This window comes from Phyllostomus discolor, chromosome 6 (assembly GCF_004126475.2).
Source record: "Phyllostomus discolor isolate MPI-MPIP mPhyDis1 chromosome 6, mPhyDis1.pri.v3, whole genome shotgun sequence".
In the NCBI taxonomy this organism is placed as follows: Eukaryota; Metazoa; Chordata; class Mammalia; order Chiroptera; family Phyllostomidae; genus Phyllostomus; species Phyllostomus discolor.
Genome location: NC_040908.2, coordinates 166360317 through 166388048, shown reverse-complemented (window position 1 = coordinate 166388048; position 27732 = coordinate 166360317). Strand labels below are relative to the sequence as shown.

At 65.6% G+C, this 27732-nt stretch overlaps 3 protein-coding genes across 7 annotated transcripts; all 3 read left to right on the top strand.

Annotated features, from left to right (window-relative positions):
* Nucleotides 1–221: 221 nt before the first annotated feature.
* Nucleotides 222–7372, top strand: BRMS1 (BRMS1 transcriptional repressor and anoikis regulator). Of its 4 annotated transcripts, none has more exons than XM_028516400.2 (10): nt 222–379; nt 3012–3157; nt 3246–3336; nt 3515–3642; nt 3863–3942; nt 4028–4124; nt 4666–4758; nt 5923–5987; nt 6460–6499; nt 6878–7372. In XM_028516400.2, exons 2-10 carry the CDS (start codon nt 3019–3021, stop codon nt 6883–6885), a joined length of 741 nt encoding a protein of 246 aa, XP_028372201.1. In that variant the 5' UTR covers nt 222–379; nt 3012–3018; the 3' UTR covers nt 6886–7372. The 4 variants fall into 4 exon arrangements, with proteins under 4 accessions (XP_028372201.1, XP_035885624.1, XP_035885626.1 ...); XM_036029733.1 differs by lacking the exon at nt 6460–6499 and adding an exon at nt 1491–1575 and having other exon boundaries at nt 223–379; XM_036029731.1 differs by lacking the exon at nt 6460–6499.
* Nucleotides 7373–8187: 815 nt separating this feature from the next.
* On the top strand, nt 8188–14446 carry RIN1 (Ras and Rab interactor 1). 2 transcript variants are annotated; one of them, XM_028516467.2, is made up of 10 exons: nt 8188–8466; nt 8606–8786; nt 8869–8983; nt 9076–9148; nt 9257–9348; nt 9504–10244; nt 10502–10807; nt 11100–11231; nt 11377–11528; nt 12310–14446. In XM_028516467.2, the coding sequence occupies exons 1-10, from the start codon at nt 8378–8380 to the stop codon at nt 12799–12801; spliced, it is 2373 nt and encodes a 790-aa protein (XP_028372268.1). In that variant the 5' UTR covers nt 8188–8377; the 3' UTR covers nt 12802–14446. The 2 variants fall into 2 exon arrangements, with proteins under 2 accessions (XP_028372268.1, XP_035885623.1); XM_036029730.1 differs by having other exon boundaries at nt 11100–11234; nt 11380–11528.
* A 9996-nt stretch (nt 14447–24442) lies between these two features.
* Nucleotides 24443–27074, top strand: CD248 (CD248 molecule). The gene has a single exon (XM_028516221.2). The coding sequence runs from the start codon at nt 24458–24460 to the stop codon at nt 26795–26797; it is 2340 nt and encodes a 779-aa protein (XP_028372022.1). The 5' UTR covers nt 24443–24457; the 3' UTR covers nt 26798–27074.
* Nucleotides 27075–27732: the final 658 nt, after the last annotated feature.

The following is a 27732-nucleotide window of genomic DNA, read 5'->3' as shown; positions in this document are numbered from 1 at the left end:
GGGTTCTCCCCAATTTCACGCCTTGGGGCGTCGGGGGGAGGTGGCTGTGGACGGAGGGGCGCCGACTGTAAAGGAAACCACAAAGGTTTTTCCGCGGGCTGATGGCCAGTGCGAATGTCGGTCGGTTGCTATGGAAACCAGCGCTCGGTATCCCAGCATGCCTCGCCCCAGCTGTCCAATTGTGAGCTTCCCACCGGGCGCCTTCTGATGACGAATACGGAAGCGCGGGCGGCACCCCCCCCCCCCGCCCCCACCAGCCTCAGGGTAAAGAGGGACGGACCCTGCGCTTCCCGGAGCCGGGCGCCGGCGGCCAGCACCCGCATCTGCAGCCACCTGTCAGGGAGTCTCGGACGTGAGGCCAGAAGCTCCTCTCCCTGCGGTGCGTAACTCCACCCATGGGGCCCGGCTCGGTCTCTCCAGCGAGTCTGTCGGAGCCCGCCCACTCTCCAGGGGCAAAGCGGAGACTTAACCGGCCGGACGCGTGCGTGGCCGCGGGCCCCAAGCTGGCCGCAGAAGAGCCAGTGATTGTCCTGCCCGTGCCGGCGCCCACGGGGATGGAGCGGGGCGGGGAGGCTCTGGGCGCGCCGCGGAAGGGCTGAGTTGTCCTCTCTGAGGGTGGGGACCATGGCGTTCTGCCTTCGAGATGCTCACTTTCTGAAAAGATAACTTGCCTTTGCACAGCGCCTTACGATTCGCTTTTCCCTCCCTCGCTCCAGCAATCTTACAACCCTCAGGGGAGCAATGGTTATTCTCTCTTTGCACCCGGGGTAAGGAGGGGAGGTTGGCATTTAATGAGCTCATTCAGTAGAACAGGAGGCCTCGCCCTTTCTGGTCCCGGTTACATTGCATCTTACCAAGTAAATATATCTAATAGTGCAAAGGAATTGCAAAACTTGGGAACTGTTGGAACCGAGACTTGAGAATGGGAACGATGAGACTGGTTTGGAGAACCGAAGGTTTCGGGTCAGGTTCAGATTGTTTGTGAAATCGTCGAGGAACGTGACTAAACTCTCCTCAAGACCCGTTATTTTCGAACACTTCGAATTGCTGTCAAGGAAGGTTAACAGAACACTTCGGGTTTGCTACCACTGCAGGGGCTTGGGGCCACCAAGAAGTAAAAGCCAACCCCCGTCTCGCAAACGTTCGTTTTGTTTAATTTGTATTTGCGAACCCTCCGGTCATCGAGTTGGTGCCGTGCTAGGTGAATAAGGCGCATGTGCAGCCCTGCCCTGGGGAAGCTCGGTGTCTGGTTGGGGAGATAGACAGGAGATGGGCAAGAAGAGAGGAAATGTCGGCAAATAAGGCTTCCAGGAGGGGGCGGGGTCTGTTCCCATCTAAAAGCTTCCTGCAGGGGGTGTGGGGTCTGTTCCCATCTAAAGGACTACGGAACAGTGCCCAGAGAAGCTGGCGGGGCATCACCGTGAGCTAGATAGAACCCTCAGCAGGCAGAGAGATTATCTGTTGAGAGGACTATTTCGTCTTCCTCTTAGGTGACTTCTTGGAGCATTTGACCTGTCACCGCTCCTTCCTTCTGCAGTTCTCTCCATGACTGAGGTTTTCCTCCTCCGCCTCTTGGTAATTTCCTTCTCCATTGCAGGGGCCTCACCCTCTGGCCCTTTGATGACCTTGACATTTCCATTGCGGGCGGCTTCTCACTCCGCACCCTCGGCCTTGCTGGTTGCACCCTCTCCTGCTGCCTGATCAGTCTCACTGTCTGCCATTGACCAGATCTCTGCAGCCCGGATTTCCGTCCGAGGCTTAGACCTGTGTGTCCCCAACCCCGCCCTCCTCTCATTTCGGGGTCTTTGCACACGCCACTCTACCTGGAATGCCCCCTTCCTGGACTGGCTCTGCCCGTCTGTCTGGCCCTCGTGCTGCAGGGACCCAGTTAGACAGACACCTCAGGCCTCCACTCTCAGCGCTTCTCCCACCACACCGACGGGCTGCCCCTTTGCCTATTGCTCCCAGGAACTTGTAAATAACTTGAGGTCAGAGCCTGTGTCTACCCGTCACAGCTGTGCCCAGCACCTACCGAGGTGTCTGATGGCACCTAGCCTATATGAGAGTTCCCACAAATACTGAGTGAATGAAAGAAGGAATGCTTAGCAGTGTTCGGTGTTGCTAGAAGGCGACCATGATAAGCACAGAAGGATGCTGGCATCAGGCACAAGGCGGCCGTCAGCTAATGCTGCCGGATCGGGTTCAGCTGAGAGCGGCCATAGGACCGGGAGGCGAAGCAGTAGGAGGGGCCGGTGTGCATGGGCCTTGAAAGCACCGCCGTGAGGTGGGGACAGGAACCAGCTGAGTGCCTGGGGCGAGGTTTTGTGTTTCTGCTTTTCCTAAATGGTGGGGAATACCTGGCCTGAGTGTGTCTGGAGCGCCGTGGAGGGGAACCGTCAGGAGGGAGCATTGAAAATGCATAAGAGGGCGGGGCCCTGCTGACGTGGAGTCCCAGAGGAAGCAGAAGGAGATGGGACTGGACCCGGAGCACAGTGAGACGACAGGAGGCTGTAGACTGTTTTCAGCAAGGGCGGCGGGGGGGGGGGGGGGGGGGGGGGCGTTACAGGCAGAAGGAAAATGGGGGCGGGGAAGGAAGAGCCTGGTGCTGATTGGCCATGAGATGGTGGGGCAGAGGAGCTGCACGGGCAGCCTAGTCGGGGCAGGGCCTCGAAAGCCCCCGTCAGGAGCTGGGCCCAGTCCCACAGGCAGTGAGGAGCCCACCCTGGGCCTTCCCCATTTTATGGGTGATCACCTTGGCCAGGATTCCCGGCTCGGGGTCACCAGCCACATCCCAGGGTGTGGGCACTGGCATGGCTTCTGGGAGTTGTGCAGACAGGACCACGTGCAGCCAGGGTGAGTGGTCCCCGGCCAGCGTGTGCTCAGGGTGTGGCGAGTCCGTCACCTCCCCCGCTGCCCCCGCTGCGGTCAGGCTCCCCTGGACGCCCCACGTGGCCACTTGCCCACTGGCAGCGGTGGGCAGGGGCGAGCGATGGCTCCATGCCTTCTTCCAGAGCCCAGATGCCCGTCCAGCCTCCAAGCAAAGACCCGGAGGAGATGGAAGCAGAGGGCGACTCGGCCACCGAGATGAACGGGGAGGAGGAAGAGAGTGAGGAGGAGCGAAGCGGCAGCCAGACCGAGTCGGAAGAGGAGAGCTCAGGTGAGACACACACACACACACACACACACACACACACACGAGAGTGCCCACTCCCTCCTCGCCCGCCCTGACCGGCCTCTCGCCCCAGAGATGGATGACGAAGACTACGAGCGGCGCCGCAGCGAGTGCGTCAGTGAGATGCTGGACCTGGAGAAGCAGTTCTCGGAGCTAAAGGAGAAGTGAGCCTGGGGTGCCTGGGGCTGGGGCTTCAGGCACCGGGGTGGGGGGTCAGGGGAGGAGGCTGGGGCCGGGCAGAGGTGGCTGAGGCCGAGGGAGTGAGCGAGCGCGGAACGCAGGGCCTGCCATGGACCGGGCGCTCCACGTGTGTTTGAGGGAGGAGCACGTTTTACTTCCCAGGTTGTTCAGGGAGCGGCTGAGTCAGCTGCGGGTGCGGCTGGAGGAAGTGGGGGCCGAGAGAGCGCCAGAGTACACAGAGCCCCTGGGGGGGCTGCAGCGGAGCCTCAAGATTCGCATTCAGGTGGCAGGTCTGTGGGCTGTTCCGTGCACTGGGCGGGGGGGGGGGGGGGGGGGAGGAGCCTGCCAGTCCCTCTCCCTGCTCCCCACCAACCCAGGGTCCCCTCCACTCTCATCCCCGCCCTGCCCCGCCCATGCACCTGGCCCTGCTGGGGGGGGTGGGGGCGGCGGCACTGGCGTCCCTGGCCCAGCTGGCCCTCCCATTGCCCTCCCGCCCCCTCCCCCCCGCAGGCATCTACAAGGGCTTCTGCCTGGACGTGATCAGGAACAAGTACGAGTGTGAGCTGCAGGGAGCCAAGCAGCACCTAGAGGTGACTGGTGGACGCCGGCGTGGGGGTGGGAGGAGCGGAGTGGCCCACCTGTGCCTCCTGGCTGAGCGACCCCTGCCTCTTGCAGAGCGAGAAGCTGCTGCTGTACGACACCCTGCAGGGCGAGCTGCAGGAACGCATCCAGAGGCTGGAGGAGGACCGCCAGAGCCTGGACATCAGCTCAGGTGAGGCTCCGGCGGCCCCGGGCACCCTCCCCAGGCCTGACGGCCGGTGCCCACCCCTGCCCGGACCTTAGCGTCCCCTCCTGCCCCCGGGGTAGTGGGACCGTGGCCGTGGGAGCTGAATGAAGCCAGGCAGGGGAAGGGCCTGGCACACTGCAGGGGTTCGGTTCCAGAAGAGTGGGTCTCCCTGCTGTCTTTCCAGGGTGCAGGGTGACATCCTCCCACTCCCACACATCCTGTAGCCCCAGTCTGTTCTGTGTCCTTAGTGCCTGCCAACCACGTGGGGCTCTGGGGAGGCAGGAATTGTCATCATCCCTCGGTCCACTAAGCAGATGAGGAAACCGAGGCCCACACAGTGCAGGGACCTCTCTCCCAGGTCGCCCATCTGAGCCCTTGGGACCTGAACTCAGCCGCTGTCCCCCAAGCCCAGGGTTCTCTCCGCTGCTGTCCCGGGAGGTGGTTGATGGGGAAGGGCCGGCAACAAGGGTGGGGGTGTCCCGGGAGGGCTAGCGCCTCCATCCTGACTCTGGGTCTGGGGACGCAGAGTGGTGGGACGACAAACTGCACGCCAGAGGCAGCTCGAAGACCTGGGACTCCCTGCCACCCAGCAAGAGGAAGAAGGCACCCCTCGTTTCCGGTATCCTTCCACCGACGGGGCCTGAGCCGGGCCGGGTGGCGGCCCCGGACTCGGGGGCAGGGGGGAGGGACGAGGAAGTGAGAGTCAGACGAGACACATTCGTGGTCGGCTGGCCTCGTGTGGCCGCGTCCAGGCGAGCCCAGCGGTCAGGAGTTGTGTGCGGGGTCGTGCGTCTCCCCTGGGCTCTCGGGACTGTGGAGGATGGAAGCGTCTGCCCAGTGACCCCCGTGATTTCCTGAGGTCCCCTCCGAGGCCCCCTGGCTCCCCCCCAACGACTGGGGCCTGGGGCGCGTGCCGGGCCTTCCTGCCCCCATTGCTCGCTTCCGCCGTCTGCGAGGAGTGCCGCCCGCCCTCTGTCCGCGTCTGCGCGGGGCTCAGCCAGACGCCCTCCCCCCTGCGAAGACTCTCCTGGTCTCCCCTCCGCGGCTGCGGCTTCTCTCTCCCCTGCACCCCTGGGGCCTAAACGTGGATGCCCGCATCCCATATGGGGAGCAGCTGCCTCTGCCCCACGTGGGCGTGAGCCCTTCCGTCCGGGGGCCTGCCGTGCCTTTTCCCTCCGGCACAGCCCCGCACAGAGCAGCACTGAATCCCCGCTCCCGCTCCCCTCCCCCGCACTAGTCCGCAGTAGCCAGGCTCTGGGCACTGGCCGCCTGCTGACAGGACTCAGGTGCCGGGAGGGAGAAGTGAATGGGAGGCGAGGGCGTGGGGACCTCAGGTGCAGGGCACAGGAGGGCAGAGTGGGTGGTCCCCACTGGGGCGTGTGGGACCCAAGGAGGGTTTTCGGAGTGGAAGACACTGGGGTCTGTGTGCCCGTGGGGAAAGGGGCTGGAGGAGGGGACAGTTAGGGGGACAAGGAATAGAAGAAGCAGCGCCCCCTAGTGGGTTGGATGCGCCTTGGTCTTCTGACCCTGAGGCTGGAGAGGGGGTGAGCGGGAGCCAAGGTGGGGAAGGTTGGGGTGAGGCTGGATGCCCACCGCACCGTCTGGGGAGTCTGCAGCCCACACCGCCCCCCACAAGAGATCCTGGGGGCAGGAGGCGGGGCTCGGACTCGAACCCCTGCCCTCAGCACTGCCTCTCCCGGGGGTCAGCGTTCCCCCCCCGGCCTGGGCGGTCACCTGCTGCTCCCCTCCCCTGGGCTTCCTGCTTCCTTGACCCGCGCTGCAGGCCCTTACATCGTGTACATGCTGCAGGAGATCGACATCCTGGAGGACTGGACGGCCATCAAAAAGGTGGGTCCGTGCCGCTCGCACCCTGTCTCTGGGCCTCTGGAGAGCGACTGGCGTGCGGGTCCCCGCCCTGGACACCGCTCTGGTCTCTGCCCCAGGGCTTCCTGGGGGCCTGCCCCCCCCCCCGCCCACGAGTTCCCTGGCACTGCCGCCCGCTCACACGCCTCCTGTCCAAGGCCGCCCCACAGCAGGGAGCTTCTAGTCCGTGCTGGCCTGTCCTGTTCCTGGGCAGGTTCGGATGGGGTAGCAGAGAGGGAAGGCGGGAAAGCCGCTGGGCTGGCCAGGCCTCTGGCAGGGGGTCCCGGGAGAGCCTTCTCTAGAAAGGGTCCTGTGCTCTCCCCCACCCCACCTCACCCCAGGGCCGCGCAGGCCCGGCAGCCCCCACCCCGTAGAGGCGGATGTGGAGGGGGCTTGCCAGGCCGGAAGCAGGAGGAAGGCCTCCCTGATGGGGGGTCTTTTCTTCTTTCCCACCCAGGCTAGGGCAGCTGTATCCCCCCAGAAGAGGAAATCAGACGGTAAGAACCACAGGGCCCCCCCCCCACCAAAGGAAACCCAGAGAGTCGCAGCGGCCCTGTCAGATGAGGGGCCTGAGGCCCTCAGACAGTCTGGGTGTGAGGGCCCTGGGGCAGTCTGGGGGCAGGAGCCAGGGTGGGGGTGGGGAGGCTCCAAGCTGAAGGGGTGAGGGGACGGGGACGGGGTTCCCCTCCAGGATGGGTCAGGGGCGGGAGGGGCTGGAACACCCAGCCCCGGCACCTGTGGCGCCATGAGGGGGAGGGGCCTGGCACCGACCGGCCAGGCTGAGGCCATGCCTCTGGATTTCCCAGGTGAAGGGACCACCCCCTCGCTTGGGCTGCCTCTCACCACAGTGACTTCCCCTTCCCCCACGCCCCCAGGACCGTGACCCCGCCGTGCACCCCCGGCACCAAACCCAGGATTGGCGTAGCGCTGCTGTGGCGGAAGGCCCTCCTGCACTGCTGCGGGGCCTCCCCTCCGGCCACCTCCCGTCTGGACTCCTCCTCTGCCCTGCTCGGGGCTTGTGCGGCCGGGCCCGGAGCCCTGCCAGCCAGGACAGGACTGTCTCCTGTGTTCCCAGCCAGCCCCTGCCGTCCCCCACCGGCGGTCAGCCCCGTCGGTCACCTCCCTGACAAAGAAGACGTGTTTCATCTTCAGCCGGATCACATCTTCTGCTGCCCGTGGACCTGGCTCCCAGGTGCCGGGCCAGCGAGCTGGGCCCAGGTCACGGGCACTCTGGGCCGGAGAGCACGTGTGGGGCTGCCCTGGCTCTCGCCGTGGTCAGAGGGCAGGCTCCCCAGGTCCTGCCAAGGTCCTGCCGTCCTTGGGGCCTGCCTCCCAGGTCACGGGGGCTGGAATTAAAACATTTCCTGGGACTCGGGCGTGACCCCTGTGTGTCTGATTTACCTTGCAAAGCAGGCAGGGCTCCCGTGGCAAGTGCCCAAGACAGGCAGACACTGCTGGGTCCCTGCGTCTCTCGCCAGCAGGAGCCTACCCATTCTGACTGGAGGCACAGACTGGGGAGAAGGGGGCTCTCTGTGGCCCCTCCCCCACTGCCCACCCAGAGGCGGGGCTGGGCCCTGGGCTGCCTGGTGCTGGGGACAAGCCTGAAGCAACATGTGGCACCGGCAGAGCACGTGGACTCCAACTGGGCGGGGGGGCAGGGTGTCCCATGCCTGGAGACTGGGTCACGTCTGCACCTGCCCTGTTGCTGGCAGAGTGGCGAGGCGGCTGGCAGGGCCCGTGTGCGTGGGAGGCAGCCAGCGGCAGTGCCACGTGCTGACACCCCACAGCCAGACTCCCCCCTGTTTAGTGCCGAGCGTTAGAACCACCCCCAGAACCTCAGTTAAGCAAAGGGGTTAGTTTCCATGGAGACAGGGCATCCTTTCTCCATGGCAACCTGAAATCCCAAAACCCATCAGGCTCAAGAATGAGTCATCTGTGGCCAGTAGGGGGCACTGTGGCACAAGGCTGACCCCGAGGCCGGGACAGACCAGCAGCCCACCGCAGACTTAAAGGTGCCCCAGAAGCAAGGCCTGGGCCTTTGGGGAGGAGACAGGGGCGCGACTTAACCCCTTCCCTCCCTCCTGGGGTTCGGGGCGGCTGCCGCGGGAAGCCCTCCCTGGAGGCCACCGGTGGTCTCGCAGCTGAGGTCTCACAGTGGCCCTTGCGGGGAGAGGGTCCTGCCCCCCGAGGCCGGGCCCAGCCCAGAGAGGAGGTGGGCACTGCCCGGGCCGAGTGGACACTCGGGAGTTAACTGGCGGGGTGTGACAGGGCGCACCGCCCTCAGGAAGTGTTACTCACCGCCGGGAGTGTGCTCGCCTTGGGGGCTGGCTCGTCTTCCGAGTCCCCGGAGTAACCAGCCGGAGGAGCGCCCCGCCATGGACGGCACCGGGGATCCCGGAGCAGGCCTTCCCGGAGCCCCCAGCCCCGCGGACTCCTCCGTGCCCGGGTGCGCGGAGGGAGAAAAGTTAGTGAAGTTGGAAGGGCAGCCCGGCGGGGCCGGGAGGGACCGCGCGGCAGGGTCTATCCAGGGGGCAGACGAGGGGAAAGGGTCGGGCCGGGTGCCGGCCCGCGGCCCCCCGCTCAGGTCTGGCGCCCGCCCCCAGGCCAGCCCAGGACCCGCTGTACGACGTTCCCGACGCCGGCGGAGGGCGGGCAGGTGGGCCCCAGCGGCCCGGGCGCGCCGTGAGCCTACGGGAGCGCCTGCTGCTCACGCGGCCGGTGTGGCTGCAGCTGCGGGCCAACGCGGCGGCCGCGCTGCACGTGCTGAGGACCGAGCCCCCGGGGGTGAGTCTCGTCCCCTGCTTCCAGGGGGTGGGAGGGAGGAGGGCCGGACGCGGAGGTCCGGAGCCGCCTCATCCCTTCCCAGACGTTCCTGGTGCGGAAATCGAACACTCGCCAGTGCCAAGCCCTGTGCGTGCGGCTGCCAGAGGCCAGCGGCCCTTCCTTCGTGTCCAGCCACTACATCCAGGAGGGCCCTGGGGGTGAGAGGGGCTGGCCCGGAGGGCAGGGGCTGGAAGCAGGAGCTGGGCGCAGGGGCGTCCCGAAGGGAACAGCCTCACTTCCCGTCTCTCAGGCGTCTCCCTGGAGGGATCCGAGCTCGTCTTCCCGGACCTGGTCCAGCTCATCTGTGCCTACTGCCACTCCCGGTGAGCCCGGTGTGAGACCAGTGTGCGCGGGCCACCCTGCCCTCCCGCCCCCACAGCCTCAAGCCTCCCGCGCCCCTGACCTTCTGCCCCCCCCCCCTCTGGCCTCAGGGACGTCCTTCTCCTTCAGCTCCAGCTCCCCAGAGCCATCCGCCAGGCAGCCACCCACAAGGAGCTGGAAGCCATCTCCCATCTGGGCATCGGTAGGGGCTCCCCTGCTGCCCGCTGCATGGACGGGCAGACCGAGGCCAGGGAGGAGAGGGAAGGCACTCGGGCACAGGACCCGAGTCTGCACCCGGCCCTCCGGCGGGCACACTCCCCGGCCCTCCCGAGGCCCCAGCGGCTTTCTCTTCTCCAGAGTTCTGGAGCTCCTCCCTCAACGCCAGGGCACGGCCAGGCCCGCCCGCAGGCCCGCTGCCGCCCCGGCTGAAGCCGCGGTCCCCACAAGAGCTGGACCAGGGCACCGGAGCCGCCCTGTGCTTCTTCAACCCCCTGTTCCCAGGAGACCTGGGGCCCACCAAGCGGGAGAAATTCAAGAGGAGTTTCAAAGTACGCGTATCCACAGAGGCCTCCAGCCCCCTGTCTCCGCCCGCGGTGCCGCCTCCCCCTGTCCCGGTGCCGCCGGGGCCGGCCCCCAACCAGGCGGAAAGGTTGCCCCCTCGCCAGCTGCTGCGGAGGGAGAGCTCAGTGGGGTACCGTGTGCCGGGGGGCGCCGGCCCGAGCCTCCCTCCCCTGCCCTCCCTCCAGGAGGTGGACTGTGGCTCCCCCAGCAGCTCCGAGGAGGAGGAGGGGACGCAGGGACCCCGAGGGAGCCCCGCAACCTCGCCCCGCCTGAGCCGCAGGCGGCCTTTGCTCCGGTCCATGAGCGCCGCCTTCTGCTCCCTGCTGGCGCCCGAGCGGCAGGTGGGCCGGGCAGCCTCGGCGTTGGTGCAGGACCGCCACACAGCTGTGGGCCAGCTGGTACAGGACCTGCTGACCCAGGTGCGGGCCGGCCCCGAGCCCCAGGAGCTGCAGGGCATCCGAGAGGCACTGAGCAGGGCTCGGGCCATGCTGAGTGCGGAGCTGGGCCCGGAGAAGCTGCTGCCGCCCAACAGACTGGGTGAGACTCCGGCCCCGGCTCTCCATCATCTCAATGCTTGCCCATACCCTGGCCTTCTCCGCAGACCTGCCTGCCGCTCCCCTCACCGCCCTTCAAGGGAATCTCACCCTTCCCCACCTCTCTCCCCCGACTCTCCCGTCTCACGAGATTCCTCCTCCTCCTCATCCCGTCCCTCCTGGACTAGGCCCCTTCCCCTTGGGACCCCGGCCCCCATCCCACCCTGGTTCCCCTGACCCCTGTCCGCCTCTGCTCTGCAGAGCGTGTCCTGGAGAAGTCACTGCATCGCTCGGTGCTCAAGCCTCTCCGGCCCACCCTGGTGGCCCGGCTGCAGCGCCGACTGTCTGCTGACGGCTCCCTGGGCCGCCTGGCCGAAGGCCTCCGCCTAGCCCGGGCCCAGGGCCCCGGAGCCTTCGGGTCCCAGCTGAGCCTGCCCTCCCCCGTGGAGATGGAGCAGGTGCGCCAGAAGCTGCTGCAGCTGCTTCGCGCCTACTCACCCAGCGCCCAGGTCAAGAGGCTCCTGCAGGCCTGCAAGCTGCTCTACACAGCCCTGAGGACCCACTGGGGTGCGTCCCCTCCCGCCGCCGCCCCCTGGCTCCCTCGGGAGCGCCTCCCGGGCAGACTCCAGGACAGGCCCAACAGCGGAAAAGATGGGCACAACCCTCCCATCTCACAGATGGTCTAACTGAGGCCCAGACTGCCATGGGTCCTCTCCCCAGCCTCTGCTTGGGGTTGCCATAGAGACCACATTGCCCAAGGCCCGGCAAGTGGAGGGGAGAGTCCCCGGCTAAGACGAGGAGTGAACTCTGACCCTGGGGCCCCAGAGGAGCCTGAAGCTTCCTTCTCCACCACCCACAGGAGAGGGCGCGGGGGCCGACGAATTCCTCCCACTGCTGAGCCTGGTCCTGGCCCACTGCGACCTTCCCGAGCTGCTGCTGGAGGCCGAGTACATGTCGGAGCTGCTGGAGCCCACCCTGCTCACCGGAGAGGGTGAGGGACCCCTCACCCTCACCACCCCCGTCCGGGTGGGGTCGGAGCGTCTTGACACCCGCGCGGCCCGCGTGAGCAGGGAGGGGCAGGGGGAACACGTCACCCAGTCCCGCGCTGAGCTGGGTCTTGTTCCCCCGTGTCCCAGGCAGCTACTACCTGACCAGCCTCTCTGCCAGCCTGGCCCTGCTCAGCGGCCTGGGCCAGGCCCGCCCCCTCCCGCTGAGCCCCTCGCAGGAGCTGCAGCGCTCCCTCAGCCTCTGGGAGCAGCGCCGCCTGCCCGCCACCCACAGCTTCCAGGTAATGGGGCTCCACGCCATCCGCCCCGCACTGTGGGACCCACGCAGGCTGGCCCCAAGTCACCCGCCACCCTGCCACAGAAACAGCGCCGTGCAGAGCGGGCGTCAAAGCCAGCCTCTCCAGAGGGAGGGAGCACAGCAACAGGGCCATCCTGTCCCCGTTTCACAGATGAGGAGACTGAGGCGTGGCGTGGGGAGGGAAAGGGACACAGGTGGCAGGCTCAAGCCCCAAATCCTGGCTTCCAGCCCCGACCTGGGGCCCTGCCCTGCCCTGCCCTGGACTCAGGCCTTCAGCCCAGGCTCCCTACCCCCTCCGCCCTCCTCCCCACCCTTCCTGGCCTGGGCTCACATCCTGGCTCTCCTACTTTCTGGTTTGGGGAGCTTGGGCTAGTTAGGTCCCTAACTTGTGCCTCAGTGTTCTCATCTATAAAATGGGACAGCAGCACCTGCCTCCTGGGACTGGTGTGGAGATTAAATGAGTCCCTGCCGCACAAGCACTTGGGCACAAGTTAGTCCCGTCTAAGCGTGGACGCTGGGTTGGGGGGGCCTGCCGGGGCTGCCCTTTCAGCCTGCAGCGTGGCCCACTGACCAACCACGTCTCCCCCCTCCCCAGGGCCCCCTGGGGGTTCACCGTGCCCAGAAAGCTTTTTCCAGTTGGTCCCACCGCTGGATTTGTGCCGCCCAGCCTGCCTCTGCGGAGCTTCCGCTGGGATCTCAGGCTTTGCAGCCAGATACGTACCAGGCGGGGCTGAGTTCTCACTGTCGCTTCTCCTCCTGCACAGCACCTCCTCCGAGTAGCCTATCAGGACCCCGGCAGCGGCTGCACCTCCAAGACCATGGCCGTGCCCCCAGGGGCCTCCATAGCCGCCCTGAGCCAGCTCTGTGCCACCAAGTTCCGAGTGGCCCAGCCGGACACTTTCGGCCTCTTCCTGTACAAGGAGCAGGGCTACCACCGCCTGTCCCCCGGAGCCCTGGCCCACCGGCTTCCCGCCACCGGCTATCTCGTCTACCGCCGCCGGGCAGAGCAGCCTGAGACACGGGGGGCCTCGCTGGAGGGGACGACCGAGGAGGGTGGCGGGGAGCCAGAGTCAGGGGGCAGGGAGGAGGAGCAAGGGGGCCGAGGAAGTGGGGAGGTCGAGGCCAAAGCCGGCACCAGGGACAGCAGGGGAGAGCCTGAGCCGGCCGTCGAGCAGGAGGAGAGCCGGGCCGGGGGAGGGGGCCCTGCGCAGCCGGGTGGGCCAGAGGCTGCAGGAGGCCGGGCAGCCGAGGAGTAGCTGGGAGTGGCCAGAATGGTCATTTGGGGCAGAAAACACTGAGCCCACTGGGAAGGCCTTCCTGAGCCGTCAGCCCCCTTTGCCTTCTCCCCTGGGTGGCTCTTGGGTCTGCCACCGGCTCTGTCTGCTATTTATCTCTGTGGCCCCACGTGCTGGTGGAGTGCCTGAACTGGCCACATCTGGGCACTGGAGTAAAGCTGGGAGGGTGTGGAGGACCCTGGACCAAGGGCCAAGGTCCTTCGCCTCTTATCCTCCTACCCCGGCTGGAGGCCAGCCGGCCGGCCAACCCTCAGTGGTGAGTGTGCCCAACCTCCAGCAGCTGGGGAGGGGCCGCTGCCCAGGCAGCTCCTCCGGGCGGGGGGCTGCACCTACTTCTGGGTGCCAGGGCGTCAGGAGGACTCAAGGAGGCGGCGAGGGCTCGGGGCCCCAGCCCCGCTCCAGACCCCCCCGAGAACTAGCACCTCCAGCCGCAGTGTGCTCACCTGTCAAGTGGGCGTGCACTGCCATCCTGTTTTCTCCCGGAAAACTTCCAGGGGCCCAAATGGATGGTTCTGCCGCAAAGCAGGCCTCAGCCTACAGGAAAGGGGCAGGAAGGACCTGAGATGCCGGCATCGCCTGCCCCGCCCCTCCAGGGTTGCTGTCTGCACTTGCCAAGGGGGCGCGTCCTCCAGTCGCCCTGGAGCTGGAGGAGCACCCAAGCTCCAGGCTTTCCCCAAGACGGGAAGGCCTCCTAGGCCCTCCAGCATCCCAGGGGGATGGGACGGGGAGGCAGGCTTCCCAAATGGAGGGGGTGGGGGAGCTTGGACCTCACCAGGGCTTTACAGGGGGTCACGCGGGAGAGCGACTCCTAAGATGTCACATGGTAGGCTATTAGGGGTTTCCCTACCCAAACCAGGACATCCGGTTCCAACTGCACCCTCTCGCCCTCTGTTCCAAGCCACCAATAAGGGAGCCCTCAAAGCGCCGCAGAGCAAGCAGCAGCTGTGAGCAGACAAAATGCCGCCAGCGACCACCAGGGGGCGTATGTGGCCCGGGAAGCTGCGGAGTGGGTGACACCCAGGGGCAACGGTGGCTCCGGGACCTCGGCAGCATAAGGTGGTCGCAGGCTGCACTCTTGCAGCCAGCGACCAGGCAGCGGGGCACAAAGCCAGCCTCACGGGGCCACTCTGGGAAAGGAACCGTGCCCTGCGAGTCGCCGAGGCGTTCCTGCCGATGCTGTGCGCCAGAGGACGCCCGCCCCCGCGTCCGGCTCTACTGAAAAGTGGAAATCCTGGGCGCTGGGATTTCAGACCAACCGGAGGCAGCCTGGGTGCGGGGCTCCCACATCTCACCAGGCCACCAGCAGCGCTCCCCTCCCCCCTTACCTGTGCGCTCACACAACCCTGCTTCCCCGTTGGGCGTTTGTGTGCCCTTCCTCCCTGGCCCACGCCCACCCCCACCCCCACCCCTAGTGCCTTGCCCAGCGCTGGGCACTCCACAGGCACTCAGGAAACGCTGTCTGCTGATTGGAGTTCGATAAGGAGTGAGAGGCAGCCCTGAGTGGTGTGACAGGTCACGGGTTCAATTCCTGGTCAGGGCACATGCCTGTGTTGCGGGCTGGATCCCCTGTCAGGGGCATGTGAGAGGAAACCAATGGATATTTCTCTCAAAATAAAGTCTTTAAAAAGAAAAAAAAAGAGTGAAGGGCAGCAGCCATGGCCCAGGGTCACCAGGTGACTGAGCATGTGAGCCACCAGCACAGCACCTCACCCAGCGCACGGGGTTTGTGCGGGACACAGTCCTCCGAGAGGTGTGGCTTTCTTCCCTGTCACGCCATGGAGCTGCTCAAGGTCTCTACGGACAGGAGGGCCCTCGAGTGGATCAAGAAAAGGGTGGGGACACACGTCCGGGCCAAGGGGAGGAGGGAGGAGCTGAGCAGTGTCCTTGCAGCCGTGAGAAAGGCAGCAGCCGAGCAGGACGGAGCTCCATCTCCTTGTGTAATAAAACCTGTTCAGGAAAAAAAAAGAGTGAAGGGGTCCCAGCTGGTGTGGCTCAGTGGATTGAGTGCCGGCCTGTGAACCAAGGGGTCGCCAGTTCGATTCCCAGTCAGGCCACATGCCTGGGTTGCAGGCCAGGTCCCCAGTAGGGGGCGCGTGAGAGGCAACCGCACATTCATGTTTCTGTCCCTCTTTCTTCTTCCCTTCCCCTCTCTCTAAAAAACAAATAAACAAAATTTAAAAGAATAAACGAGTGAAGGACAACACGGTGGGAAGCTAGGAGATTAAGGGAGGGCTGGGGTCTGGGAGCCAAACAGCAAGTGTCAAATCCTATCCCAGAAGCAGGACCTGGAATGGTCGCAGGGGGTGCTCGGCAAAGCCCAGGGATGGCCGAGGCTTCTGGGCCCCTGCTGCGGGGGTCTTTGCAAGCCTCCCCCTGCTGAGCCCTGTTTCCAGGCTCTGGGAATCCGGCACTGGCTCAGGCCCTGCCTGAGTCTTCTCAAGAGGTTCTGATGGGTCAGGGGTCCAGGCCAGGCAAACCAGCATGACCAAGGGCCCTGCGTGATGCAGGGGCAGGGGAGGCGGTGAAAGACTGGTCTGAGACTGGTCTCCTTGTCCCCACTTTCCCGGGGAGGAAACTAAAGCTTGCCGGGCGGAAGCGGCTTATTGCACGGTTCGGACGCCAGGGTCTGTGGAGCCTCCGGCTCTGCAGTCCTCCAACACAGAAGGGCTATTTACTCATCCACTGAGCAATCTGCGGCGCGTCCGTGTGGGGCCAGCACCGAGCCCCCCAGCCCCAGCCGGAGGGACACCGATGTGGTCGGGGCCGGAACTGAGAGGCCACTGCGCTCGGACTTTGTGCTGTGCGCCGCCCCCCGCCCCCATCCCGCCCCAAGCCTACCACCCGCCGCCGCAGCACCGCGCTGGGACCTTGACCTCGGGATCTCTCCAGGAGCCCGAGTCATTTCCTCGCTTGGCGGTGCTGCCCTTGTCACCTCTGGAGTCACCGTAGTTCCGCGTGTGAGTCTGTTTATTGTCTGTCTTCCCCACGGGAAGGCCAGAGCCGGGCTGGCCCTGTTCCCGCGGACTGTCGGCGGCCTAGAACAATGCCTGGCACTTCGTAAGGACATGCCCAGTGGCTGATGCGGGAAGACAGCCTAAACGGGTCCTCAGTTCCCGGGGCCCGGGCTGTGCCTTCTCCATAGCTACCGCCAGGGGGCGCGAGCGCGCCCTGTTCCCAGTCGGAGACCAGGCCCCCTTCTCACCTGCGGCCGCCAGTGACCCGGGCAGTCCGAGGACGCACACCCAGCCCGCGCCAGGAAGGAAGCAGCCCTGCTGCAGGGGGGCCCGGGCACCGTCCCTGCAGTCGAGGACCCTGAGATCAGGGGTCGGGAAAGGGCTGAGGAAAGGGCCACCTCCCACCCAGGCTTTCCCGGCCAGGCAGGCCCAGGAGTCGGGCGAGTGGGCGGGCCTGACAGCGGACTGGGGAGGGGTGGGCAGGAAGGCCGCGAGACCCACGCCACACCCTGACCCCCACCTTCACGGCAGAGCGCTGAACACCCGGCCGCGGCTCTGTGCTCCCTGTTCACACCCACAACCGAACACACACAAGCGCCTTGACTCGCCTTTGCAGGGCCTGTGACACCCCACCTGCCACAATCATGTAGGTGGCACCTGGGCACCCTCGACCTGGACAGGAACACCCTGGCACTGCTACCGTTCGTGCCCTGCGGGGTGGGACACAGGGACACACATCGGCCTCCCCTGATCCGTAAACATCTCTAGACGGGCAAACTCAGAGACACTCCCCCAGACACTCCCTCTGCCATTCAGAATGTGAGTCCCTGACACACACAGGGACGGGCTGACACGGAGATATGCGGTGACCTGATGCAAAGGAGCCTCGTGACATGCACCCTCCTGCCCACACAGGACTGCTGCCGCCACGGCCCAGTCCGAGGCTCAGGCACGGCACGCAGGCACCGGAAAGGCAGACACAAGGGCACGTTCAGAGACACGGACCCAGAGACACACAGACCCAGAGACACACACAGACTCTGAGACACACTCAGACTCTGAGGCACGTGCAGACACACACAGGCACTGAGACACACGCAGACACGGACCCAGAGACACACACACACAGACATGCACACGTGCCCCTTATACTTCTGATCATGCGGAACACACCCAAGCCCTTCCCACCCCCAGCCCCGGCCTGTCCCTGGCCCCGCTCAGCACCCTGCCCCATGGCGAGCACTGGTGAGGGCCCTGAGCTGCTGGAAAGACCCCTGTGGGGGGCGGCGACCTCACGGGCCAGGCTGCAGGCAGAAGCCCGCGGCACTGGGTGGGGAGGCCTGAGCTCATCGGATTCCAGCCCTGGTGATTCACCGGTTCAGCGGAAGTGCCTGGGAGGATCTGGAGTGGGGGGCGGGGGGGCGGGCTCAGGGGCCGGGGCTTTGGGGGCCTAGGTGGCCTTCAGACCCAGAGGGCTGGGTCCAGAGCGAGCCTCTAGTTCAGGAGAGGGGCTTCCCGAGGGGACGGCCAGCCCGAAGGGGTGTCTGTTGGACCTCACTCCTGGGAGAGGCTGGGACACACGAGCAGCGGAGGCCCGGGATGAGACAATGGGCCCCTCCCGCCCAGGCGCAGGCCCCTGACCCCAGCCCCAGCAGCTGGGTGTCTTTAGCAGGGGTTAGGCCAAGGGTGGGGTGACCTTCACGGCCATCTCGGCCCCTCGGGCTCCCAGTCTGAGTGGACCCCAGAGGCCCTGAGGGGCTGGACCCGCCCGGCCCAGTCAGCCGCCGGGGTTACAGCCCCTCGCTGCCCTGCCAGGACAGGCTTCTGCCAGAGAGCTGAGCAGGCGAGGCCGTGGACACCATGGGGGCTCCCCTGTAGAGGCGGGGCCCTCTGATCCTGCACCCCCGCCCCCGAGCCCCCTGCCTCCCAGGCCGAGCTGAGGCTCAGAGGACCCAGCTGCTCCTCCAGGGGGACAGGAAGAAAGGATGGGGAGGGGGGCCGAGCCAGAGCACAGGAAGTCCCTTTCTTGGAACTCGGCACCAAAATAGCCTGTTCTGCCCCTACTCTGAATTTCAGTGTCCCACGTGGGAGGTACGTATCACCAAGGAGACCTTCCCCAGGGAGGGGCCACAGCTGACCTCAGTCTGGCTTTTGCCCGCCACCCTCCCACGGCCTCCCACCCCCGCCGGCCCCCACCAGCCCTGCCTCAGGCGCTGCTCCACTTTGAAGTCCTAACATAAATATCATGTCTGCTTGGGTTCTCTCCCCTGCCGGTCACAGCCCCCAGACCTGGCTCCCACCCCAGCCAGCCCCGGGGGTGCATGCAGGGGGAGGGGAGGGGGGCCCGGACCACCCAGGGGAGGTGGTGAGGCAGAGACCCTGGGACGGGACCGGGACCGGGACCGGGGAGACAGAGTGGGCAAGACACCAGAGACGGAGGGGGGAGACGCGGAAGTGGGAAGGGAGTGGAGAGACGGACTTCAGAGACCCACAAGGTGGCAATTCTGGGGCGAGGAGTGGACAGAGACCCGGAGACAGCCGGGAGACGGAGGCGCCCGAGCAGAAAGGGAAGGGAGGGGGACAGGAAGAGGCTCTGCGTCCGGAGTCCCTGGGGACAGTGAGGGGGCAGGGAGAAGAGGGCGCTGGCTGGGAAGAGAAGGGGAAAGTTGCAGAGGTGCGGGCTGAGACCCGGGTAGCAGTGGGAAGGACGGGGAAGAAAGAGAAACATCCTTGGCGGAAGGCTTCCCAGGGCAGGGGACCTCAGGGCTGAGAGCAGGAGAGTCCGCAGCAAACTGGGACGAGTCGGTCACCCTAAGTCACAGGCCCCGGCCAGACACCGCAGGGGCCCGAGTCCTCTCCCGCAGGTACCCCGCGCACAGATGGGGATGCTGTGGCCGGAGAGAGGCCAGCGGGGTCTTCCCTGGAGCGCACAGCAAGGCCAGGTCAGGGCCAGCCTCATGGCCGAAGGACCGGAGGGAGGACAGCAGCGGTGAGGACCAGGAGAGCATCTGTCCTGGCCTAGGGTCCCCAGATTCAGGGACGGTCCCTGCTCTGCCCCCATCTGCCATGTGACCTGGTGCAAGCCTAGTCCCTCTCTGGGCCGAAGGGGGTGGGGGTGCCTGGCCCTTCTAGCTCTGCCGGGGACTTCAGGACTCCCTTCCTTGTGGGCAGATGTGGCCAGATGTTCAAGCTAGGCGTCTGCCAGCAGAGGGACGGGGCCCCAGCTGGGCCCAGGCCGGGCTCTCTGGGAGCAGCCGTGAGCGTCTCCCCGCACAGCTGCGGGCACAGGTGCGGGCCCGTGGGGACACGCACGCATCACCCAGCTGTGCACACCCCAGCCGTGCTGGGCCTGTGCGAGCACACACGCACGCACAAGGTCATGCGTGAACACCGGGTGCACCCACAAACACACGCACGCAGCCTCTGCCCGTGGCAAAGACACCCCCAGCCCCCTCCGCTGTCAGAACCCCTTATCTCCGGGTGTCCAAGCCTGGACGCGGCTCCCTCCCGGGGCCTGTCTCTCCCACCCTGTCAAGTCCTCGAACCCCCACCTTCCCACGGGGCTCTCCCCTCCAGAAGCACACAGGGTGTGGCCCCAGCGTGCGGGAACGGGGAGGAGGCCAGAATTTCTCCCCTCCCAGACTCCCATCCCTCCCCACTCCTGCCCTGGGACCGCACCCACCTCCTCTCCTGCTGTTCCCATCCAAGGGGGGCCTCACCCCACCCCCCGCCCCAACTGGTAGGCCTTTCCTCCTGACAGCCCCAGGCTGGGGTGGTTTGGGAAGAATTTAGAAATGGACGGAGGTGGGGGGTGGTGGGGATACAAGAAAAAGGAGGAGAGGAGGTGACTTGTGCACAAAGCAATGTGCTGGCTCAGCAGTGGGGCGTGCCAAAGCTCCCTAGGGTGCCTGCCCGGGGGGGGGGTGCCCCCTGATCACACTCGGCACCCCCGTCCTGGTTGTTCCACTGGGCCCTCGTCGGGCTGGCCCCTCTGCAGGCTGCCTGCACCGCCGCCCCCACGGGCCCACCCACTGCATCCGAAACCATCGTCTGGCTTGTCCCAGTGGCTGGAAGGCAAGGCTCCTTCTGGGGAAGGGGGCTTCCGTGTTCACGCCCCCCTGTGGTGAGCTCCCCCTGTAAGGGCTGAGACCGGAGCGGGGAACCCCAGCCTGTGGACCCCTGTGAAAGCTAAGCCTTAAACCCTGAGCTGTCCCCACCCTGGCCAGGGAGACATACTGACCACAGGACCCAACAGAGAAATCAGACTGTGTGGTAAGCATCACACAGGGCCCCTGCCCTGGTGGCCGAGCTGTCCCGCCCACCTGGGCTTCACACCTCCAGGTCCATGGAGTTACCTCCCGAGACTGCGGTCCACAGAGGGGTGGCCAGTTACAAATTAGCGCTTCTGCCCGAACCCCTGCATCCAACCCTGCGTCTGAACGTCTTCCATCCACTCACCCGTCCACTTGCATCTGTCCGCCGGCCACCTACTCATCCCTACGTCCATCCATCAGTCCATCTCTCTACCACCCATTCATCCATTGCCCATCCCTACTCTTGCCTACCTGCCTTTCTGTCCATCCATCTGTGCACCCATCCATCCACCCATCCGTCCACCCATCCATCCATTGCTCACTTACTTAACCCCCCTTCCATCCATCCACACCTCCTTGCATCCATCCATCCATCCATATGTCCACCGACCCATCCTCTGAGCGTTCATTGCACCCATTGGCATCTTCCCTGTGCAATGCGGGGACTGAAATGAGCCAGGCTAAACGGGGCCAACAGGACAAGCAAGACCTCGGCCAGCCCCTGTCTACCCCATCCCCATCGGATCCCCGACGCTGCACCCCGCCCTCCATCCGGACCAGGGCAAAAAGTTCCTGGGCCGCCTCAGCCTCATCTCCCCCACCTGGGTGGGGCAGGTGAGTGCCAGGCGCCGGCCCACACTGGGCCCCCAGACAGGTGTCCGAGTCTCATTCTCCATCTCCCAAACCCTTAGTCCTGTTGGAGTTAGGTGCACCCCACTCCTCCTCACCCCTGCTCCCACCTCTTGGCTCACGCTTCCCTCCACTGGCAAGCAGGCCCAGCCAGACCATCTGGAGTTTGGCCTTTGACCCTCCTACTCCTGCGTCCCTTGCCTGCCCCCCAACCCCTCACCCGACCAACAGAGGCTGGAATCCTGACCTCTGGGCTGACCCACCCACTAGCCAGACGGCGTGCAGCCTCCCCTCAGACGCCCCAGCTCTGGCCACTGCCCGAACCATGACTGGGCCCGCCACACCCTTGGACCGGGCCCTGGCCAGCCCCTAAGGAGCCTCCAGAGGCTGCCTCCCCCGGCCTGGCCCGCCCTGCTGCCCAGCTCTCCGGCCAGCTCCCTCCCTTCTCCCAGACAATTGCAACAACCTTCTAGCTGGTCCTTGGCCTCCGGTCCCCTCTCCGCTCACCGCACCCGCCACAGGGATCCCCCTTCCCCTTGCCCTTGTCCCCCACAGCAGAGGCCAGCCTTTTAGCCGCCTCTCACCCCTCCTCGCTGGCCCTCTAGGTGTCCCTCACTCCAGCCCCGTGGAGACCTAGTGTGCTCCAAACACACCTTGAGCCCTTCCACCCCAGTCCCTTTGTGTAGCCTGCGCCTCCTTCCTGTCACACCTTCCTCCCATCCCCATTCCCTGGCGTCACTCCCAACCTGCGGACCGTGCTCAAAGGGCCCCTCGGGGGCCCTGCGGCAACGAGAGAACTAGAGTAAGAGTCAGGAGGCCTGCGCCCCAGCCCCACCATCGACTCACTCTGAGATTCCCTGGGCCTCAGTTTCCCCGTCTGCAGAAGGCTTGCTGACTTCCGGTTCTAGGGTGGTCTGGCTTCTGGGGAAGGCTGGGCGAGGGTGGGGAGCAAGTGGCTTCGGCTCCAGGCAGAATCCCGGCTCTGCCCATGTGTGGCCCGGAGCCAGGTTCCTCACTTAGCTGAATTCCATTCATTCACTCATTCATTCATTCGAGGAACCCCTTTTAGCAGCATCTACACACCAAGAGTTTTGCAGGCTCCCAGGATGTGGCAGGGGACGAGACAGCGACCCTGCCCTCAGGGAGCTCAGGCGCCTAGAGCTGGAGTTCTCTGTGGGGGCAGCGTCACCCCCAGGAGACACGACAGTCGACAATGTCTGGAGACATCTCTGGTTGTCCCCCTGGAGGGATGCCACGGCACCCAGGCAGAAGACAGGGGTGATGCGAACACCCTAGAAAGCACACGGACGAAATAATTACTCAGCCCTGCATAGCAAGGGTGCCGAGGCCGAGAAGCCCTGGCTACTGAGGGATACAGGCCAACACAAATATTTACCACTTTACATAGTGGCAAATGCAGAGGAGAAGAACGGAAAAAGACCAGGCCGGCCCCAGCGTTGGGGGAGGGGAGGCGGGGTGGTCAGGGACTCCGCCGCTCGCTGCTGGAGCTGAGCCCCGAGGGAGTGAAGGGGCAGAGCGTCCAGATCCCGCAGGGGTAGCGTTCCAGGCCGGGAACAACCCAGGCAGAGGCGCTCAGGTAGAAATGAACCTGGCGAGTTTCAAGTTTCGGCGACGGCCAGGAAGGAGGCCAGAGCAGCTGGAGGAGAGGCGCCGAGGGGGTTGGGGATCGGGAGGAAAAATTGGGGGGCCGATCGCCTAGGCCCAGAGGATGTGATGGGGACTTTGGCCTTTCCTCCGGGTGAGGTGGGGACCCCGAGGGCCCTGAGAAGGAGTTGCTGGATCTGACTGGGCCCCACGCGGGTTCCGCAAGGACCCCTCCGACGGGATGGAGGGGGCGAGAGAGAGACCAGAGGAGAGGTGGCTGCAACAGTCTGGATGAGAAAGAAGGCAGAGGTGGGGCCGGCGGAGGGGGGGTGGCAAAGCAGGCGGCGAAGACCCGTCCAACCCTGGGTTTGTTTTGAAGGTGAAGCAGAGACAGGATCCGCTGAGATGGGACAAGGGCGTGAGAGAAACAGGAGTCAAGGATGATCTCAAGGCGCTGGGCCGGCGCCAGCGGGAGGCTGGCCTGCCCGTCCTGGCTTTCTTCTCTCGGGAAGGGGGATAGATGTTCTATGTGCTTCGAGGTTGTAGACCTTGACAGGACCACCTTCCGGGCATGGCGCAAACACTGCGAAAGCGCTGGTTGTCCAGGGGCCTGGCTGGGTCTGCGGGGCCAGCCCTGGCGCGGTGAGGTGGTTCGCACCGCGGTCCTGGACTCGGCCCCCACCCAGATTTGCTCAGAACGCTGAGGAGCACTCGCCTCATGCTTTGCAGCTGACAAAGCACATTAGCAAACACCCAGGGCTGTGATGCACTGGCCCTGCTGAGCAGGAAGGCGCTGACACATTATCCCCATTTTGTAGATAAAAACGGAGACCCGAAGCGGGCCAGCAACTTCCCTACGGCCAGAGCAGTGGCAGAGCGGAACGCTGGACCACGGCAGAACCTCTCCTTCACGTCCCCACTCCCAGCTCAGGCTTCTGCCAAGAGTGCGGTGGGGGGTGGGCACGGGTTAATCTGGCAACCAGCTCCCTGGGGGACCGCACTGGCCCGTGGGCTCAGTGCACACGCCCCCAGAGGCCTGCAAGCGGGACAAGAAGAGGACCCTGCCAGGCCGCCACAGCAGGCCCTGAGGGCAGGGAGGGCTCCACACACGTGATGCCTGTGTCTCACACACGTGTGTCATTGTGTGCTCCATGCCCATACATGGCCTCTCACCAGCTCCCTGCACACCCTGAGCGCAGCCCACCCCCTGCCCGGCCCCCGCCTCGCTGCACTCTGCCCTCCTGTCGCAGGAGCCCGGGAAGCATTTCCTGTTTGGGGGCGCCTCCTCCCCCTCTAAGCCCCGGTTCCCAGGGCCCCAGGCTGAGCAGAGGTGAGGAGAGAGCAGCCCCCTGCCCCTCCTCCTTCCCCATACCCCCAGCCGGGCTGGAGCCAGGAGGCTTGGAGTCGGGGGAGGCTGAGGCGGGAGCGCAGTGTGTAAGTGAGGCCGCCCACGCCTGCTTTGGTCCTGGTGGCTCCGTTCCGGGCCGCACACGGGTGTCGGGGCCTCCTGGGCGGGGCCTGTGGAGCACCGCACCACTCGGCTTGCGCACCTAGGGGGCAGCGCGCCAGAACGCTGCAGATCCGGGCCAGAGGATGGCGGAGAGAGCTCTCGTGTGGGGAGAGGACCGTACACACGTGTGTGATATGAAGGGCATGAGTCAGAGCACGCTCCCACATGTATGGAAAGCTGTTGGGCAGGGAGACTGTTCCCGGGTGTGATGAGATCGGTGTGTCCAGATTAGGGTCACTGTCAGTCTCTGCGAGGTGACCTCACCCCATTGCTAAGAGCCCGAGACTGCACTGGAGTGCTCTGAGGGTCATCCAGCCTCTTCTGGGAGGCAGGTCCCCCTGCCAGTGACTCCCAGCCCCTTGGTGCGCCTCCTCCCTCCTCTAGCCGCACCCCCACCACCCCCTACCCCTGCCGCCCGCCCAACTGCTTCCTGCTCTGGCAGCCCCGGGGGAGCGGCAGCGGGAGCTGGCAGCAGCCCCAGCCCACTCCTTACAAGGCCCGAGTCCGGCGGGGCCCGCCCCCCGGCCCGCCCACCGGAGGCCGCAGTCCCTCCCCCTGTCAAGAGCGGCTGCAGACCCAGCCCGGGCCAGTCGGGGGGCGTCACAATGCTGCTGCGCCTGCTGCTGGCCTGGGCGGCCACGGTGCCCACGCTGGGCCAGGCCCCCTGGGCCCCCGAGCCTCGCGCTGCCTGCGGCCAGGACAGCTGCTACGCGCTCTTCCCACGGCGCTGCACCTTCCTGGAGGCCTGGCGGGCCTGCCGAGAGTTGGGGGGCGACCTGGCCACGCCTCGAACCCCTGAGGAAGCCCAGCGCGTGGACAGCCTGGTGGGTGCCGGCCCGGCCGGCCAGCTGCTGTGGATCGGGCTGCAGCGGCAGGCCCGGCAGTGCCAGCCACAGCGCCCGCTGCGCGGCTTCACGTGGATCACCGGGGACCAGGACACGGACTTCACCAACTGGGCCAACCCGCCCACGAACGGGTCCTGCCCTGCCCAGCGCTGTGCAGCCCTCAAGGCAAACGGCGAGCATCGCTGGCTGGAGGGTTCGTGCACGCTGGCTGTCGATGGCTACCTGTGTCAGTTTGGCTTCGAGGGCTCTTGCCCAGCGTTGCCAGAAGAGGCGGGCCAGGAGGGCCCCGCCGTCTACACCACGCCCTTCCACCTGGTCTCCACGGAGTTCGAGTGGCTGCCCTTCGGCTCCATGGCCACCGTGCCGTGCCGGGCCGGCGGAGAAGCCTCTCTGCTGTGTGTGAAGCAGCCCCAGGGCGGTGTGCGCTGGTCCAGGGCTGGGCCTTTGTGCCCCGCCGGGACCGGCTGTGACCCAGATAACGGGGGCTGCGAACACGAGTGTGTGCAGGAGGTGGATGGTCGTGTGTCCTGCCGTTGCACTGAAGGCTTCCAGCTGGCAGCGGACGGGCACAGCTGTGAAGACCCCTGTGCGCACGCCCTGTGTGAGCAGCACTGCGAGCCGGGCGGGCCACAGGGCTATATCTGCCACTGTCACCTGGGGTTCCAGCCGGCCGACGATGAGCCCCACCGCTGCGTGGACACGGACGAGTGCCAGGACATCCCCGTGTGCCAGCAGATGTGCGTCAACTACGTCGGCGGTTTTGAGTGCTACTGCAGCGAGGGCCACGAGCTGCAGGCCGACGGCATCAGCTGCAGCCCCGTGGGGGACGTCGGGGCTCGGGCTGCCCACGGCCTGGAGGACGAGCTGCTGGATGACGAGCTGCTGGATGACAGCCAGGACGAGACGGACCAAGGTGAGCCCTGGGAGCGCTTCGGTGGTGGCTGGACGGAGCCACCTGGGATCCCGTGGATGGAGCCCACGTATCCACCTGACTTTGGCCTGGCTTATAGACCTAGCTTCCCAGAAGACGGAGAGCCACAGATGCCCTACCTGGACCCTACCTGGCCGCCCCCGCTCAGTGCCCCCAGGGCCCCCTATCACTCCTCAGTACTCTCTGTCACCCGGCCCGTGGTGGTCTCCGCCACACGCCCCACACTGCCTTCTGCCCACCAGCCCCCCATCATTTCTGCCGTACACCCACCCTTGGCCCCTGCCCCGCAGCCCACCAGGACCCCTGCCATGTACCCACCTTTGCCCCCTGTCCACCAGTTCCCCATGATCTCAGCCGGCTATCCAGACCTGCCTTCTGCCCACCAGCCTCCCGTGATCTCTGCCACGCACCCAGCGCGGCCGCCTGGCCACCCGCCCCCGGTTATCTCAGCCAAGCACCCTGAACAGTCCACCGCCCACCAGCCCCCCCTGTTTCCAGACACCCAAGTGGCTGATACTCAGAACACTGCTCATGTGCCCCAAATCCCAGCTAACCACGGCCTCCTGGTCACCACCTCCAGGACTCATCATCCCCCGGGGACCCCAGGTGTCCCAGTCCTCAAACCCCAGGCCACTCGCCTTCCCATAAGCTCACCTGCCCCGCTGTCTCTGACAACTGCATCCAGGGCCCCTCTGCCTATCGCCCATCGGGTCCCTGTGCCTGCTGCCACCCAGCCCCCAGTCCTCCACACTTCCCTGCCCCCTCAGAGCCCCACTAACCAGACCACTCCCACCAGCCCTACACGCACCCATTCTAAAGCCCCAGAGGTCCCGAGAGAAGATGCCTCTGATTCCGAGCTGACCCCGTGGCTGCCCTCAGCAGCCCCCACAGCAGCCCCCACAGCCCTGGGGGAGGCCAGTGCTGCGGGCCGAAGCCGGAGGGATGACCGGTGGCTGCTGGTGGCACTTCTAGTGCCTACATGTGTCTTCCTGGTGGTCCTGCTGGCGCTGGGAATTGTGTACTGCACCCGCTGTGGCCCCCACGCACCCAACAAGCGCATTACAGACTGTTATCGCTGGGTCACCCATGCTGGGAACAAGGGCCCGACAGAACCCACGCCCCACCGGGGCAGCCTCACTGGGGTGCAGACCTGCAGAACCAGCGTGTGACGGGGCACGGCACGCCACTCCATGCGCGAGGGGAAGGGGGCAGGCATTGGACACACGGCCCGGGCTGCACCAGTGACCCATGCAGCCTGCCCAGATGGACAGAGGGCTTCCTGCCCCCTCAGGCCCAGCCGGGCTCCTCTCTCAGTCAACCACCAGATGGGACGCACGGAGACTCTGCTCCCGGGCCTGGCACTTATGACAGAGGGGATGCTGAGGCCCCCAGGACCGGAGGGGGTGGGTGCTGGGCTCTCCTCCAATAAATGGAGTACCAACTTCATCCAAGGCTTCTGACCCCCATTGGGGCCTGAGGGGAGGGTCTGGGAGGATTCCGAGAAAAGGAGGGGAACTTTCTTCAGCTTGTCTGAGCCCCCAAGGAAATAAGGTAAGACCCCTTAAAGGAAGGTATGCTTCCCCTCACCACACCTATTCCCCTCAGGGAAACGGGGGCCCAGAGAGGGCAGGGCTTGGCCGGAGGTTACACAGAAAGCCCAGGAGTGGGAGGTTTTGGATGGAGAGAATTTGACATTTGTTCTTCTTTAAATGAAAACTCCAAGAAGGTAGTGCTGAATCTGGGGGAGGGCTCTAGAATGAGGGCTTCTGCTAAACTTGAGCCAAACTGGGGTTTAGGGGTCAAAGGTAAGCCCTGGGCCTGATGATCCTGGGAGTGAAGAGGGTCTTTTGGGTGAGCTTCTCCCAACTTCTTCTGGTACTTCCCCTTCTGGTCCCCTCAGGGTGCCCAGAGTTGCAGGCTGGGGCTCACGGTCACTCAGGAGTGCTGCCGCCCCTCTGGAAGTACTCTGGGGGCAGTCCCCTCCCTGTTCTAGGGAGGAGGTGGCGGGTAGAGCCCAGCGGGCTAGGCTGCGGAGAGCGCTAATCAACCCAAGAGAACCCACACCCAGCTCCCTAGGCAACACCTTCCCATACGGGGCCACACT

Excerpts from the sequence above, each read along its gene's own strand:
- CD248 (XM_028516221.2), top strand. The coding sequence starts at position 24,458 with ATGCTGCTGCGCCTGCTGCTGGCCTGGGCGGCCACGGTGCCCACGCTG.
- RIN1 (XM_028516467.2), top strand. The coding sequence starts at position 8,378 with ATGGACGGCACCGGGGATCCCGGAGCAGGCCTTCCCGGAGCCCCCAGC. Across the intron at positions 8,984-9,075 it reads CATCCAGGAGGGCCCTGGGG|GCGTCTCCCTGGAGGGATCC; the intron begins GTGAGAGGGGCT and ends CCCGTCTCTCAG. Across the intron at positions 10,245-10,501 it reads GCTGCCGCCCAACAGACTGG|AGCGTGTCCTGGAGAAGTCA; the intron begins GTGAGACTCCGG and ends TCTGCTCTGCAG.
- BRMS1 (XM_036029731.1), top strand. The coding sequence starts at position 3,019 with ATGCCCGTCCAGCCTCCAAGCAAAGACCCGGAGGAGATGGAAGCAGAG. Across the intron at positions 3,337-3,514 it reads TTCTCGGAGCTAAAGGAGAA|GTTGTTCAGGGAGCGGCTGA; the intron begins GTGAGCCTGGGG and ends TTTACTTCCCAG. Across the intron at positions 4,759-5,922 it reads GAAGGCACCCCTCGTTTCCG|GCCCTTACATCGTGTACATG; the intron begins GTATCCTTCCAC and ends CCCGCGCTGCAG.